Below are 15,130 nucleotides of genomic sequence, written 5' to 3'. Positions count from 1 at the left end.
TTCATACGAGGGAGGGCATACTATGTACAGCGGTACCTAAGTAGGTAGCTCAGTGGCTGCTGCGCCGGCAAATCTTTGATCAGGTGTGGCTGGACTTACGAAAATACCCAATCAAGTTAGACCAACGGGTCAGGGATGAGAAGGGAACGGTGTCCCCAAGCTGAAGATGGTCCCTCTCACCATCTAGACCCGGTCTATGCAATTTTACCTTGTGAACCTTTTTCTGGTGGCTGCTTGACATGTGCTGTGGACTAAGAGTCCTTCGACTACGACGAAGAAGGACCGCCTGAGGGTTTCCCACGATGTTGCTCCGCAGCCTCACACACTCTCTTTCCCTCCCACATGGCACAAGCTTTGTGTCCGATTGGCGGCCCTCCCCAAAAGAGTTATCTGCTACTACTATAGTGTGATCATATTCAAAGCGCCAAGAAGGCGGCCGGGCGGGCATGCGTAGGTGTGCTACTATTTGCGGCGTCACCTAGCGCATCACGTTTTGAAAGACGGGACGACAAGACCGGTCCCGTTAGCAAGGCCTTAGGGGTCCGAGTGCCAAACATTCCTTTTCGTCTAGTTTTTCTCTTGTTGTTCTTCTTGAGGCCTTGTCGTGACGACAACAGTGTCGGAGGAGGTTGGGGAGTGCGCACATGCATCGACTGATCTATCAACTGTTCGGTGGTGGTGGATATGTTGAAGATGGGTCGCGACCTTTTGTGGGAAAAATGGGTCAAGTTTACAACAGGGCCGAATTGAAGAGCCGTGAGACCCCACGCGACGGCGATCGCCTGGAAAAAACAAGGAGGAGAGCTGAAAACGTGGTGATGACAGAGAGAGGGTCTTGTCTTGTTGTTGGTGCGGATTCGCAAATAGCGGTTAGAGGCTCGCCGTCGAGATAGGGAAGAGATATGATCGTAGTACTGTAGGCCATGATGACCTCACTTGGCTCCTCTATCAAGTCCACCTTGGCTCTAGTGCCTACTGCCAACTTTCCGAAAGCATGGTTTCCTCTGCAAGAAAAGATCGGACGGATAAGGCTATGTGCTATGTGTCGTGGTGAGCTAACATACAAACGTGATAGCACAATTGAAGTACACATTCCAAAGCGTGGAAGGATTTAATTTTGCCGAACAGATCGACGGAAAGCGTTTGAGGCTTAAAACTGACCTAGATGGACAATTTGACAATGTACCATGGTATATCGCGCATCAATTAGATCGATATGTATCGCATGTATAGGCCTTGTTTTATCCATAGTAAAAATAGCCACTCTATCCCAGGCCCGACCCCAGTACCATGAATCAGACTTACGTATGTAGGCACTGTCGTACATGTTGTGTCGTGGCTTGGAAGGGGGGGCAAAAGAATGGGCTCCCGCTCGTGTCGCTGGTGCAGGTTCCAAGCTTTACCAAATGGTTGACATGTTTTGCCTCTCTAGAATCATAACTGTACAGTAAATACTTGCTATTGCTCCTTCCCGCGCCCCTTGCCGTCGTCACGCATTTGCAAGTGCCGTCTTCACACGAAGGTACTGTGCGGTACCTTCTAAGTTTTCAGCCACACTGCACCCCCTTCCGAAGAGGGTTCGATACCATGTACCCATGTACCGCAAATCCAGCGCTGCCACCTCCCCGCCGGCGCGCGCTAGCTACTGCCTACGAGATGATACCCACCCATCCCTGTTGGCGTGTGCGCCAGGCTCTTGCCGAGTTTTGCTTGGGCTGCCTGCAACAATGCCTGCACCACCTAGCACGACCAATTTATCTCGGCTGTCTGCGACCAGGCTAACCCTGGAGCCGCTGATTTCCCCTGAGCTGTTGTTGCCCTGTACAGGGCCCTGTGGCCTGCAGGTGCCTCCTCTGCCTCCCGATCTCCCGTCCCTCCCTCCCTGCAGGTTACTGGGAAGAGGGAGGGGGGGGGGGGCAGTGAACGTAGACGCTGCGTTGGGGGGAGGGAAAGAGAAAGAGAGAGGAGTAGATAAGGGAAATGTTCCCGTGTTAATTAAATAATTTTAAAGGGGGTTGCTGCAAGCTCATGTCAAAAGTGGATGTCTGCTACTCCTTGGCACATTTACCGCTACCTCTCTTCTTCCACTTTCACCTTACCTTCTTCTAATCGCTATCTGTCATAGCACACATCCACCGTCTTTTTGCTGTTCTGCTGGGGGAGCCATTTCTCTGGCTGCTAGGCCAACCAGTAACTCTGACCCAGGCCCTGATCATCTTCAAGCGGCCCACCTAGGCCATCTCTTTTTGGCACTGTCTGACTGTCTATCACTGGTAGTGTCCGTGCCCCCCTGGTCGACTTGGTCTGTTAGCCGCCCCTCCCCGCCAATTGCGTCCCACTCTCCTTTTTACTCCATCCCCCCCCCAAGTGCCAATCTACCATAGTACTTATTTTTTGGGTACTTGACCATATCTTCCGACCATTTCTCTCGAACTTCCTTTTTACTTAATTTCTCTCGTTGTACATCTTTTTTTTTTGGTGGCAGCACAACACTTCCTTTTTGTCCTTTTTTTTTTTTCATTGTCGTCTTCTCCCCCACAGACGACTAACAGGACGGGAATAAAAGATACCTGCCACTTTGTTGTTGTTGGTTGTCTCGTCTTTGCTTGTTGTCCTCGTTGGATCCTACGTCTTACGGCGTGCATCATCGCTATCCACCTTGGCCTTGTCAACTGGCCTTCGCCTGTCTCGCCTTTTTGTGTGCAATCAGCGGACCTCAGACTCGATCTGACCTGACCTGACTGACCTTTCACCGGCCCGCCCCCAGCCTGCTTCACCTCTTGCTGTGGCTTTGTTGGTCGCCGGCTCTTGTTTGACCCTGATCCGGTCTCGTCCTTCGTTTGCTACCAGTCGCTCAACCATCCTACCGGAGACACATCAGTACAAACACCTTTCTGGATAACCAGACCGAACCGTCATAAATCCTACCATCTCTGTCGACCAAGCAATCTCGGGCCCTATTTCGAAGATTCGACTGGGATTCCAAAAGAAAGAGAACCTTTACCGCCCAACTCCCCTACGAACACACGCTCGTGCACTGGTTCACTCCGGTGTCGAAGCAAGACCAGGTACGAGAGGAGGACAGACACACGAGAGCACCCAGCAGTATAGTAGGGTTGGTCCAACTCCCAAAAACACAAACACTTACACAAGCGAGGAACCATCAAGGCGGCCAATGAACTCACCAATCTCCCTCTCCTCAAAAGACCTCAAAATCATGGGTGCCAGAATGCCCCCTCCGCATCGTTTCCTCAACATGCGGAGTCCTTTCTCCCGAGCAGTCCTGCTCGCCGGCTTCGTCATTGCCATGATCGTCCTGACCATGAAGGCCAACACCTACGACGTGCGATCCGCCGTCATCAAGGCAACGACCACCGCCAAGCAGGCAATAACAGCACAGCGGCCCATGGACTCCTCGAGCGAGTTCCACGGTTTCGACTCGGACAACTACTGGCCCAGCGTGCCAACCAACACCTCCGCCATGATGAACTGCAACTATGACACTCAGCACCTGAAGAAGCTGCAGGACCGGTATGAGCTTGGCGAGCAGTTTGAATACTTCAAGCGCTACATCCAGGTCTCGCGCCAGGACATTGACAGGCAGAGGATGACCAAGCTGGACCAGTACTTCCTGCCCAACACCGCCAAGACTGTCGACCTTGGAAAGAAGAACATGAACGAGCAGTGCCCGGAGCCTCTGGTCGTACCTGTCCCCAAGTCCCCCGCACCCGACACTGCGAACCTGACCGACTTTATCTTTGGCGTTTCTACTACCTACCAGCGTTTCACCGACAGCGAGACCAGCCCCATCGATGACTGGACCTACTGGCTGACGGACAGCCATGGCAGCACAAATGGGGGCAAGCTTGTGCTCCTGTTGCTTGATGCCACGGACGACGAGCTGTACGACGCGTGGGACCGGCTACACAAGGTCGGAATTGATGCCGACGTGTTCCACTCGGACAGCTCCCTGGAGATGGCTGTCCGCTACCTGACGCTGGTGCCAACGCTGTTCAACCACCGCGAGCGGCCCAACAAGAAGTGGTTGGTCCTGTGCGACGACGACACCTTCTTCCCTTCCCCCAACGCCCTTGTCGAGGCCATCTCCGCCTATGACCCGACCAAGCCCCTGTACATTGGCACCTTCTCCGAGAACGTCGCCCAGATCGAGCGCCACGGATCACAGGCATATGGTGGCGCTGGCGTCTTTATCAGCATGCCTGTGGGCCAGATGGTCACGGAGCTCTACGATCAGTGCAAGACGGCAGAGAAGCTTCAGGAGGCCGACACCGGCTACGGGCCCCAAGGCGACATCCTGCTCCGCAAGTGCATCTACGAGAACAGCGACGTCCGGTTGAGCCTCGAGAACGACCTCTGGCAACTTGACATCTATGATGACCCGTCCGGTTTCTATGAGAGCGGCATCAAGCCCCTCTCGCTGCACCACTTCCACGGCGGTGCTTACCACATTGCTTATCCCTTCCAGTACACGAAGCTCGCCCATATCTGCGGTGAGGATTGCTTCATGCAGCGCTTCATGACCCAGGACGATTTCGTCCTGTCCACTGGCTACAGCATTGCTCAGTACCCTGAGGGCGCCGACTACAACTGGGATCAATTCGAGAGGACATTCAACCCTAATGACGACAAGAACTGGCTCCTGGACCACGCATTTGGGCCTCAGCGTGGATCGCTCCTCAAGACCGGCGAGAAGATCGCCTGGGAACTGAAGTCGGCCTCCCTGAACGAGGACAACACCGTGTCACAGGTGTACGTGCGCAAAGCCAAGGACGCACGGTGGGTTGATGCCGAGGGCTGGCCAATGAGCCAGGTTGACGGTGTCATCGAGCTTGTGTGGCTGCCATGAGCGCCGTGAGCTGTCGATGTTGCTTGCCTACATCACGCGCACAAAAACACACTTCTGCTCGCGGGTGTTCCAGTATTGATCAGGCGAGGAAACAAGCTGGGCTGCTCGATCGACTGTGGTCTGAGCTTGAGGGCTAAGAAACGTCAGCCCTCAGCACGCCATTCCGAGCATCAGCGCCTCGGGCGCCGTGACCCTGCAGCAAATTTAGCGTGCTCGGAACACTGGCCAGACCCTCACTAGATCAGCCACAAGCCGACGGGATGGCTACAGGATGCGCCCATCCTACGAGCAGCCCAGGTCCGACTATCGTCAACATGCGCAATATATTGCGTCTTGTACACAATCTCTCCCGTGCCGAGCCTGGTCGTCGACACTGGTACTTCGCTTCTGCCCCGTTCTATCGGTGGCCTACTTTGCAAACCATTTATCTGCACCTTTTTTCTCTTTGTTGCCGGTCCTTCCACATCTCCACGGCGAATGATAATGCATAATTCTCGGTGGGATCAGTTCGGGTGCGCACCTGCACCCCAAGGACCCAGGACACGACACAATACTTGACAATGATCATTTACACAAACGCTCGATATACACAGACTTTTGCATTGCATACGGCGGTCAGGGAGACATTTTTGCCCATGGCGTTCAGAGTTACATGCGGCGCTGCTTTCGCATACATGCACCTATCGGAGGTGTTTCATACTACTACACCCACCCACGCCCACACATTATTCCAGGCGTTGAGGAAATGTATTCACAAACATTCCTTCCCGATTTCACTCAGTTTATTGGCGATTGTTTGGGATAGACTTTCAAACCAAAGAGCATTTTGTTTGATCGATTTTTTTTTTTTTTGAGCACAAGAGACTGGCTCTGTCTCCTGGGGTGTTTCATGGCGGGGGTTGTCTATCAGGTTGGCGCCTTTTTCTTCTGCGCAAGCGTGGACTCTTGGATCATGCAGAAAAGAGAAGTCTTGAAATGTTCAAATGAGAGAGCACCACCAGCTGAGCGAGACGCTCTGTTTGGATGATTGTACATACGGACGTCTTGATGGAGGGGGTAGATATTAGATGGATGATCGATCCAATCCAACTATGTTCAAATAATTTCGTCTCGCCTTCTTCCCTGGGCCTCTTCCGTGTTTGATTGTAGACAAACCCCCGTTCTACACGTCTTGTGCTAATGCAGTCGTATCTAAACCCGTCCGTTGGGCGGGTGGATGGGTTGATCTCCTTCTCTAATTGCCACACTACTCCATCCTGCAGGATACTTTTAACAACCTAATTACAATAGTCAGTCCTCGTAGTCCCCAGCCCGGGACCGGATGCTGGTAAACATTACGGGCGGAGGGCCCTGAACCCCGACGCCGTCGTCCTTGGCAACCCTTCCTGCGGCCTGTCTCTTTTTAATGTCTGTATAATCCATCCTATTGTTCTCTGATTACCCTTCATCCGGGACTGCGTCCTGATTGTTTGTCCGTCGAAAGACTTGCCATAACCTAAGCATCTGCAAGCAATAGATTTCACGCACTTGGCCATCCCAAACTGGGAGCGGGATCCGGAGCCTGTGCAGAGATGGTATCTCCCGGAGGGGAGGAGGAGGAGGAATCTCTTCCGGAGCATGTCCCGTCCCAGCCTGTCTATTTTGTTTTGTTCAAAACATCAGTCCTTTTCTGATCCCCCCCCCCCCCTTCCACACACATATTCTTCGTCGGCCCTTTACAGTCACAGAGAAAGGAAGAAAGAGGAGAAGGAAGCTGTGTTCACATCTCGACGGTGCGGCGGGAGGTGACCCGCCGTTGCCAAGTCTCGACTAAATTATATGGCCTCAACCAGCTGCCAAGGAGGAGAGGGATTGGCCCACCAACTAAAGCGAAGCAACCTACTCTGGTCGCTGGCTACAAGCAAAACAGAAGAAGAAAAGAAAGACCACCGAAATAGATATGGGATGAGTTAACCCCCCACCCTATCGTGGACACATTCGGGAAAGAAGGGGAAAAAAAAAAAGAAGGAAATTCAAAAGAAAAGCAACGCTGCTATCTATCTCGCCCATGCATGCACAGATTGTAAGTGTGTGTGTGGAAATTAATTTCCGACGGCGGCCTGCTGTGGAGAGAGATAGAGATGATGTCTTCTATCCTATCACCACTCACTAAAAAGTACTTGAGTACTCAATATGGTACTTACTCACTCAGTAGCTCAGGTTTTCCCAACCTACCCTTCCTCCCATACTTTCCTAGACCGCTGCAATGTTTTTCGTCACCATCCTGAAATGGCTTAAGGTTCGGGTGATTAACTCAGCCGCAGCAGGGAAATCTTGGGAGGGAAAAGAAATGAAGTATCTCTTAGCGCAATCTTGTCAGAACCTTGGGCTTGCAGGACGGATACCCACCAACACCCCCCCCCTAAGCTTGAACGGGGGATGGTAAGTTATCACTTTTTTTTGGGGGGGGGGGGGGGCCGTTGCAATGCTTCCCTTGCTCGATAAACGGAGCCTCAACTCTATTTTGTCGTACTAATCACCAATTCATAGTGTTGGGCCAAGGCAAGGCGAACGTTTGCTGCTCAAGTCAGTGCTATGTAGACGAGGCTATAACAGTAGTGCAGTGTCGATGGCTGCGCAGGCAAGGAGAATGTTTTTGACAGCAGCTTTGTCAATGGTAGACAATGAGTGATAGATATTTAGGCAGGAGAAGCGAGGTTAAGTTACAAAAATAAAATTAAAAAGGCTCACAATGCGGTCTACAAGTTGCACAGGTATCATCCCAACGCCATTGTACTCAATCACCAACAATGCCAGATCACTGCAGTCTGCTCAAACAGTGCCACAAGTCTCTCCTTTTCGTGAGAAGCAATATTCACGATGACGACTGAGCACCCTTGGAATCTCCCGCGCCGGCTCTGGTAGGAGCAGCACCGTCGTCCACATAGGCAGGCGGCTGCTCCTGAGCACCGTCCGCAGCACCGGATGCCATCTCGGGCGCCATCTCCGAGTAACCCGGTGGCGCACCGGCCATGCTGTTCCTTCCGTGCCTCGTCATCTCGTCGTCCAGCTCCCTGCGTTCCCTCGCCTCCCGCTCGCGGTTCATCCTCGCCTCATCCGCGGCCTCAGCGGCTTTGGCGCGCGCCAGAGGCGTCTCACTCGCTGCCCCGGCTGTAGGTGATCCTGCTTGTTCTCCCACGTTCATGGCCGCCACCCCAGCTGTGGCATCGGCAACGTTTCTCCCATCTGCTGGGCGCGGTGGCTTCTGAGGAGGGTTCTCGCCCGCCGCCCTGTCAGAGACGGGGTCGTAGCCAGATGGGTATGCGCCCTGTGCATTGCCCATGCCGTAGGTACTGTTTGGATCGGGCCCCATCTGGTTCACCCAGGGGCTGCTGGGCCCGCCCTGCTGTTGGCCGTGCCAGCCCTGGGCGCCCTTGATGGTGTCGAAGAGCGGTTGGACGAGGCCGACCCAGCTGTCCCTGCCTGGCACGCGGGACACCTCACCCCTGAGGATCTGCTGGACCGAGACTGCAGCACCGCCGTAGAAGGCGGCGTTGGCGTCTTTCCTCTCCGTGACGATCGTGCCGTCGACCTGCACACCAGCGTAGAAACCGCGAGATTTGACGTACGAGTAGGTCGGCTGCTTCATGGCGTTTTTGAAGGCAGATGGCTTGCGCTCCTTGCCGGCCTGAGGATGCTGGGCAGATCCCGTGGCAGCGGCTCCCTGCTGCTGGTCGTATGCCTCTGCTGCCTTGTCCGAGGCGGGCTCGCTCACGGTCGGCACACCTTGGCCCTCTGCCGCGCGGCTCTTGTAATCAGCCATGATAGGCGAGGTAGGCTTGCCATCCGCCTCCCGGACAGCCTCCTTGGGTGGTTCAGGCGAGTTCCTGCCCTTCGCCTTTCCCTTGTCCTTGCCCTGCGGAGTCGCAAAGTCAACACTACCGCCTGCGCCCCACGGGCCCGCGACAACAGCTAGGTCCGACCCAAGCGACACCCTCGTCTGGGTGAAAGCCTCCAGCGCCTCTCGGGTGTTTATGACCACGACGCAGTCGTAGATATCGATGCCCATCATGAGCCCAGCCCCCACGCTGTGGACCTGGATGCCCGAAGGCGGCGACCAGCTGCCGTCAGGAAGCCGGGCGACGATGACACCGGAGCCTGTCGCGCCCGAGATGTGGAAGCCCGCGCGGGCTGTGGTGAAGATGGCCAGACCGACGGCCTTGTTGATGACCTTGGAGGGGATGGTGAGGAGAGTGCGGTTCTTCTTGGGCTTGGCGGGCGCAGTGGTGGGCTTGCCCTCTGCGTCGGTCGTGGGCGCCTCGACGGTCTCGGGTGCTTGGGCGTCGGTGTAGATGCCATCCTCTGCAAGTTGGTTTTTCGTTAGCTATCTTTGATGACCAACTCCAGAATAGAATATAAATGTGATGATCTTTCTTTGACTTACTGCAGAATGCTCTCAGTATCCTGCTTGCCTTCTCCACCTCCTTGTCCATGGTGCTGGGCAGGAACGCCTCTGCGCCCAGCTTGTTCGCCAGCGCGTTGAAAGGCACAGCGGCCTTGTTGCCCATGGCGGCAAACCGCTGTCCCCAGCCAGCCTTCTTGGCCGAACCATCACCGTCCGAGGGAGGAGGTGGTTGGTGGTGCGTCTGTTGTTGTGGCTGCTGCTGCTGGGTAGACGGAGGAGGAGGATAATCGTAGAGATCGGACTGGGACTCAGGAATGGGATATTCGTTGGGATGCATCGCGAGACCGTTGTGGCCTGGTGGAGGTCCAGGAGGAGGAGGAGGGTAATACTCTCCCTGCGAACCTGTTGGCTGGCTCTTCTCTGCCATGATGACGTCGATTGGTGGTAAGTCGTTACAAGTTGGGTTAGGAAAGATGTCGACTACTAGCAGTGAGGGTATCACAAGTGTGGTGATTGAAGGTAGTAGGGGAGGATGAAGAAAGAATGAGGGTACGGGGACTTGTTTGCTGGAGAACGACTTCTTTTTCTAGGGCAATGAGGTTGTATTTAAACTTCTATCTGGAGGGGCGTCTGGGTCGTCTAGGACGCGCAAGTCAAGAGCTTGGCTCTGCGGCTTGGACCTTGGAAGGGCAAAACAAGCTTTTCCCGCGGCAGCTGCATGTACGCCTGAGTGTGTTTGTGTGGTCGTGTGTGTCACCAGCCAGCGGTGCCAAGATTGAGACCATCGTACCAAGTCATATGTGAGTGAACGGTATTGTGGCAGTACTACTCTAGTGCTGTATGGTGCTGTACCGTGCCATAGCGGGCTGGAGGGGCTCATCGAAGCACTGACATCATCCTCTGTGGCTCAGAGGGCTCCAGGCCTGAGGGAGCCTGGCAGTGATTGGGTGCCACCTGTGGACGGGTTCCACCGTGGCGGGAGCTTCCACCCAGAGCGTCCCGGGAGCGAGGCAAAAGCGAGGTTCCGGGGTGTCGGAGCCATTATCAGGGTCCTCTCTCCGGGTGCTTAGCGAGAGTACCTTCAGAAGGGTTTCAGTGGGTCGTCTCGCTTTCGCTCCTCGCGTAAGGCCGCAAGGCCCTCCAGCAATGTGGATTGGGTTCTTGATTCAACTACGACTATTCGATCGGACATTTTCATGCCTGTAATTCTCACTTCGCGGTTCCTTTTTTTTCTTCTTTTCTTTCTTTTCTTCTTTTTTGTCTTTCAATTCTCTATTAGTATCATTAATATCTTTAGAAGAGCAGATGCAACGAGGACTGAGGCCAGTCTCCGAAGCATGACCAAACTACTGATACAACATGCGACTGAAGAGGGCTGCGCGGTTCGGGTCACAGTCGTACAAGCACCCTAGACTTGCGCTGTGAACGACAATATACAATTGCTACTGACCATTTCCAGCTCAATACACCTTCAGCCCACCGGCGACCTCCCCATAGTTCCTCACCAGCTGTGCCCTCCTCTCCTCGCTCCTCACCGCGAACCTCATTTCGAAGCAGCTCGGCTCGAGAATGACATGGCTGTTGGTCGCCTGCGTATCAATCGGCACCTTGGCCCCTGTGACAATGTCGATGGCCTGGCCCATATTGAAAGCCCACAGCAGGCCCGCCCCTGTCACGAACAGCTCGTCGTCCACGATATCCATACCAAGACACTTGCGCCGGCCGTAGCCGAAACTGTGCATGCCGAACTTGCTGTCGCGGAAGTTGGGATACCTGGACAGCGGCTCCTGATATGTTGGGAACGACGGGTCGAGCCAGCGGTCTGGACGGTAGGTCTCTGGGTCTGGGTATTTGGACTCGACGCGGTTGATAGCCCTGTTTTTGTTTTGAGATTTAATGTTAGAGATGGGACGATGATGTTTGATGCATGTGCACCTGGCTGCTTTTTCTCTTCTTTTCCCTCCTTCTAGAGTGTTAGGGGTGGGACATGTGTTGCTGACCACCTCATCTCACCACCTCGTGCACAGATGGAGCTGTGACATGCGGCTTGACGGCAGTGACGAGCAGCGGTTTTGTGTCACCTATTGGGAGGACCACACTGCTAAGGGCTGAAAGGGATGGGATGGGAGAAGGGGGGAGGCTTACCACTCGCATGCTAGGACGATGGTGTCCTTCTTGATTTTAACACCGCGGTACTCATCATCGCGCTCAGCCTGATGGGGCACGCCTGAGGGAGTTGGGCGCAAAGATGTCAGCAATTACTCAGTGGCCACAGGAAACAGCACTGCACAGCACAGATATTGTGGCGAGCTTACCCAGCGGGACACTTGATCTCCACCGGATCGTCTCCTTCAAAAGAGCCCTCACAATAGGCATCTCGGCAAAATCTTGGACGCAGGGCATGCGATCTCCGCACACACCGTCGATTTCTTCCTGCGCCTTGCGCTGCCACTCTGGGTGCAGTGCCATGGCCATCAGGAAGAACTTGAGCGGGCCGGCGATGGTCACTACGCCGACGAGGTTGAAGAACCCTATGGTACAAGCCGCAAAGGTCTCCTGGTCCTCGCTCTGTTCGAGGCTGCCTTTCTGCTCCCTTGCCACCTCTGCAATATACCTGTAAGCCCAAGTGTCCTTGGGCAGCTCCCCTCTCCGAAACTTCTCCTTTGCGACCCGGTAGTTGTTGGTCCACCACGCGCGCTGGGCAGCCTCGCGCTTGCGTTCAAATGCCTTCCACGGGTTGAACGGGTCCGGGATGTGCCAGAGAGGTGTCATCGTGTTCACGATTGGGCCCGATACCGACATGCAGTGAAGCGTGCAGTCGGCAGACTCGCCGTTATTCTTCCCCTGCGAGGCCTCGTCCCACGCGAGCCGTGACATGATGCGCCCGCAGTGCTCGCGCGAGTGGTCCAGGAAGCGGATCGGGTCTGCCGCGAGCATCATGAGGTAGCGCTTGGTCTCGGCCTCGATGTGTCCGTAGAAGTGGTGTTTGTGGGCGTCTGCCATCGCCGCGTGCACCCACTTGCGCTGCTTTGTCCAGTGGTCTAGAGTGGCGGGCGGCGAGAGGGTGTCAGTCGTTGTCAGGTCGCCCTTGGGCGTGAAGATCGAGCATGGACACGGACTTACCAGTGCGGTCCATAAGGGCAACGTAGCCTACACCCTGCTTGTGGTTGAAGAGGGCTCTGATCTGCGGTCGACCCGAGTAGATGTGGCCCCTCTTTATAAGGAGCTCTTCTGCGATGGTTTCGTCGGAGACAATGACAAAGGTCTGGCCGCCCATGCTTGTCTGATAGATTGGTCCATGGATGTCTGCCCATTCTTTGAACTTCTTCCACATGGAGTACCTCGGCAGGTCATGAACCCTGCCCACGATAGGGAACTGTCGAGGGCCAGGAAACTTGATGTCTTTCTTTTTCCTCCATTGTAGCAACTGTTGTATGACAGACAAGAGAATGCTCGGAACCGCCAGGTAGAGGATGATCAGCGGCACATCGAAAGCCATCTTGCACTGCGAGTCAATCGTGTAGCCTTAACTCGACATGTCCGAGAGGTCGACTGGGAAGAGAGCAAAGAAAAGAACACTGTTGAAACGATAGCGAGCCAGAGGGGAACCTCAGGCCTTTTGATGTCCATCATTATTTCCCCGGGCGTTCTTTTGGGCAAAGCCACGTCCGGGCCCGACAACAAGTGTGCCAAACTTGGCAGTAATCCCAAGTCGTGGGTCGAGTACCGGCTACTAACCAGACTCGAACAATAAGAGTTATTGGTACAGCGGTTTTGAATATTTGGGACGAAGTCACCCAATATGGCCTAAAGAGGCTTACCTGCAGCGATCTTACGTGTGTGTAAGGCGGAGGTGGGGTCCGATGGCACGGCAGATGTGCAGCCCATGGCTTCACCAGGGCTTACGGTTCCATACGCATAGAGACATCAGTTCAGAGCTGAGCTTAAGGCTGGGCTCATTGCCGCCATTCCCAGCCAAGAATCAACACTTGATGGTCTATCGAAGACTTTGCAGTGGGTGTGCGTGTATAGCCACCTTCCTGAAGCGAGACTTCTGAGGATCGAGGGGATGAGGAGCCCCCCCCCCCCCCCAAAAAAAAAAGAGCATGGCGAAGAAAGGGGTTCGAGAGTGATGGGCCTGCCCAAATGCACGTCTGACGTGACATCGGACTGGTGACAGCACAGGACCTCCCCTTTGACCTCTCTCGCAGGCCAAGTTTTGCCCTGCGGTTGTCACGCGAGAATGCCTTGCTCGTCTCAGGTTATGCTGAGCAGTCGTTTTAGGCATTGGGGATGTCCGTAGTTTATAAGGCACATGGCCCGGCCCTGGACCCGCCCGCAAGGCCTCTAAACTAGTTTCATCGGGAAGTCTAGCAACCTTCAGCAGCAAATAGACTCCGCCGGACCGTGCCAACGGTGGTGGGCCCAAACGGGAATGAATGGACCTTGTAAGTGCCCCAAAACAACCGAGATGGCTTGCTTCGCGTTGGAGAACCCAGCACGGCGATATGGGAAACGGGCAAGTGCCTGTTCTATGTGCGTTTCCAAGAGCGACGTCCGCGCTCACAAAAATTCGACCTTGGCCGCAGTCTGGGCCATCGATCGGCCCCCAAAAGAACGTCCAAGTGAGCAGCGAAAGAACATGTGGAAGGTGGGGTGTCCGGTCCCGACACTGTCATGTCGACTTAGCATTCACGGTTGTCCGTGTACATAGTAGTCTCGGATAGGGGAAGTGAGAAAGCGCCAATGTTTCGGTACAGAGACACCCTAGCACATCCCGATGCCGAAGAGTGCATTAGGGTCGTCGGTCGCAGATCGAACCTGTTCATGGCGGGATTAAGGCGTCGGAAGCCAAGCCTGGATCTCGTTGACGTTCTCATCTGTTGTTGTCGAAGTTGATTTTCGATTCGTTTTCTATGGTGCAGACAAGACAATGACGGTCGGCTTGTAAGCTAAGTTTCCAGCTTGTCCCTTTCGACATTGTGCAAAGTGAATGCAGGGCTTACGACAGACACCCATAATCTCGGCAGCGCCGTCATGGATATCCAAGACCGCCGTGCGAGGCGGAAAACAAGTCTTTGGACGTGTCTCGGGACCGAGGGCCCAGTCCTCGGTCTCTCAAGCCATAGCCAACACCAGGCGGGCACCAGCGAAATCTTGATGCCGGCAACCAAAGACCTTTCCGCAGCCGTGGCTAAGCCTGACTCCTGACAATCTCGTGCTCTGTAGTCCAGGCTCTGATAGTAGCAAGAACCAAGTACTTTGGCCATCAGACCCGCGAGATGATGGTGCGACCGACAAGGATTATTGGTCAGTCTGTGGCTCATCCCAAGGAGAAGCTCAGCATCGAGGTTGAGAGAGCCGCGAGAAGCTGGAAATGTGGCTGCGAGTCAGAAGTGCTGCACTTCGCTGGCAGTCTGGGAAGACGTTGACTGAACCGCTTGATGCACAAGGCTGGCTGATGCACATGGCTGACTGATGCACAGCCAGGCGAGCACCATTGTGGTTGTCGTAAAATCAACTCATAACTCTACAAGTACGTGTAAGTATCAAGTACTAAAGGTAGGCAGGCATGCAGTCAATGCACGAGTTATGTAAGCGTCCAAACTTAGGCAGGACGGACCCCACCTGCTTTACTCAGTGCCTGCCATGTTTGCCCCCCCCCCCCCACCACTAAGTGCAGCGCTTGGCAAGGCAAGCTTATGCTGGCTAGATGAGGTCATTCTCACCAGCGGCCTAAACAAACCTGCTTGGTAACTGGCAAACAAAGGCCTTGTCCGTCATATCATCGTGAGTTTAGAACCGAGTCGCAAGTCGCAGCAGAATCCAACACACAATACAGAGCGTGGTGGTCCTTTTGGATTCCCACGGATGCAGTC

General features: G+C 54.5%; 4 protein-coding genes across 4 annotated transcripts; 1 reads left to right on the top strand and 3 right to left on the bottom strand.

Moving 5' to 3' along the window:
- Window positions 1-3,484: 3,484 nt before the first annotated feature.
- M406DRAFT_256215 (uncharacterized protein) lies at window positions 3,485-4,867 on the top strand (the record flags this gene model as incomplete). The annotated part of the gene is made up of 1 exon (XM_040917083.1): window positions 3,485-4,867. One exon carries the CDS (start codon window positions 3,485-3,487, stop codon window positions 4,865-4,867), a length of 1,383 nt encoding a protein of 460 aa, XP_040776699.1.
- Window positions 4,868-7,504: 2,637 nt separating this feature from the next.
- Window positions 7,505-8,645, bottom strand: M406DRAFT_356035 (uncharacterized protein). The gene has a single exon (XM_040923335.1). The coding sequence runs from the start codon at window positions 8,493-8,495 to the stop codon at window positions 7,722-7,724; it is 774 nt and encodes a 257-aa protein (XP_040776698.1). The 5' UTR covers window positions 8,496-8,645; the 3' UTR covers window positions 7,505-7,721.
- Window positions 8,646-8,961: 316 nt separating this feature from the next.
- Window positions 8,962-9,855, bottom strand: M406DRAFT_356034 (uncharacterized protein; the record flags this gene model as incomplete). The annotated part of the gene is made up of 2 exons (XM_040923334.1): window positions 9,291-9,855; window positions 8,962-9,208 (listed from the first exon to the last, which is right to left on the bottom strand). Coding segments are annotated over exons 1-2 (633 nt in total), but the record flags the coding sequence as incomplete, so codon positions are not given.
- A 655-nt stretch (window positions 9,856-10,510) lies between these two features.
- On the bottom strand, window positions 10,511-12,750 carry M406DRAFT_289965 (cytochrome P450; the record flags this gene model as incomplete). The annotated part of the gene is made up of 4 exons (XM_040918882.1): window positions 10,511-11,126; window positions 11,397-11,478; window positions 11,567-12,292; window positions 12,375-12,750. The coding sequence occupies 4 exons, from the start codon at window positions 12,748-12,750 to the stop codon at window positions 10,712-10,714; spliced, it is 1,599 nt and encodes a 532-aa protein (XP_040776696.1). The 3' UTR covers window positions 10,511-10,711.
- Window positions 12,751-15,130: the final 2,380 nt, after the last annotated feature.

Source organism: Cryphonectria parasitica (genome assembly GCF_011745365.1).
Source record: "Cryphonectria parasitica EP155 unplaced genomic scaffold M406scaffold_4, whole genome shotgun sequence".
Taxonomy (NCBI): Eukaryota; Fungi; Ascomycota; class Sordariomycetes; order Diaporthales; family Cryphonectriaceae; genus Cryphonectria; species Cryphonectria parasitica.
Note: the sequence above shows the minus strand (reverse complement) of the source record. Positions and strands in the feature narration are given on the sequence as shown.

Excerpts from the sequence above, each read along its gene's own strand:
- M406DRAFT_356035 (XM_040923335.1), bottom strand. The coding sequence starts at position 8,495 with ATGAAGCAGCCGACCTACTCGTACGTCAAATCTCGCGGTTTCTACGCT.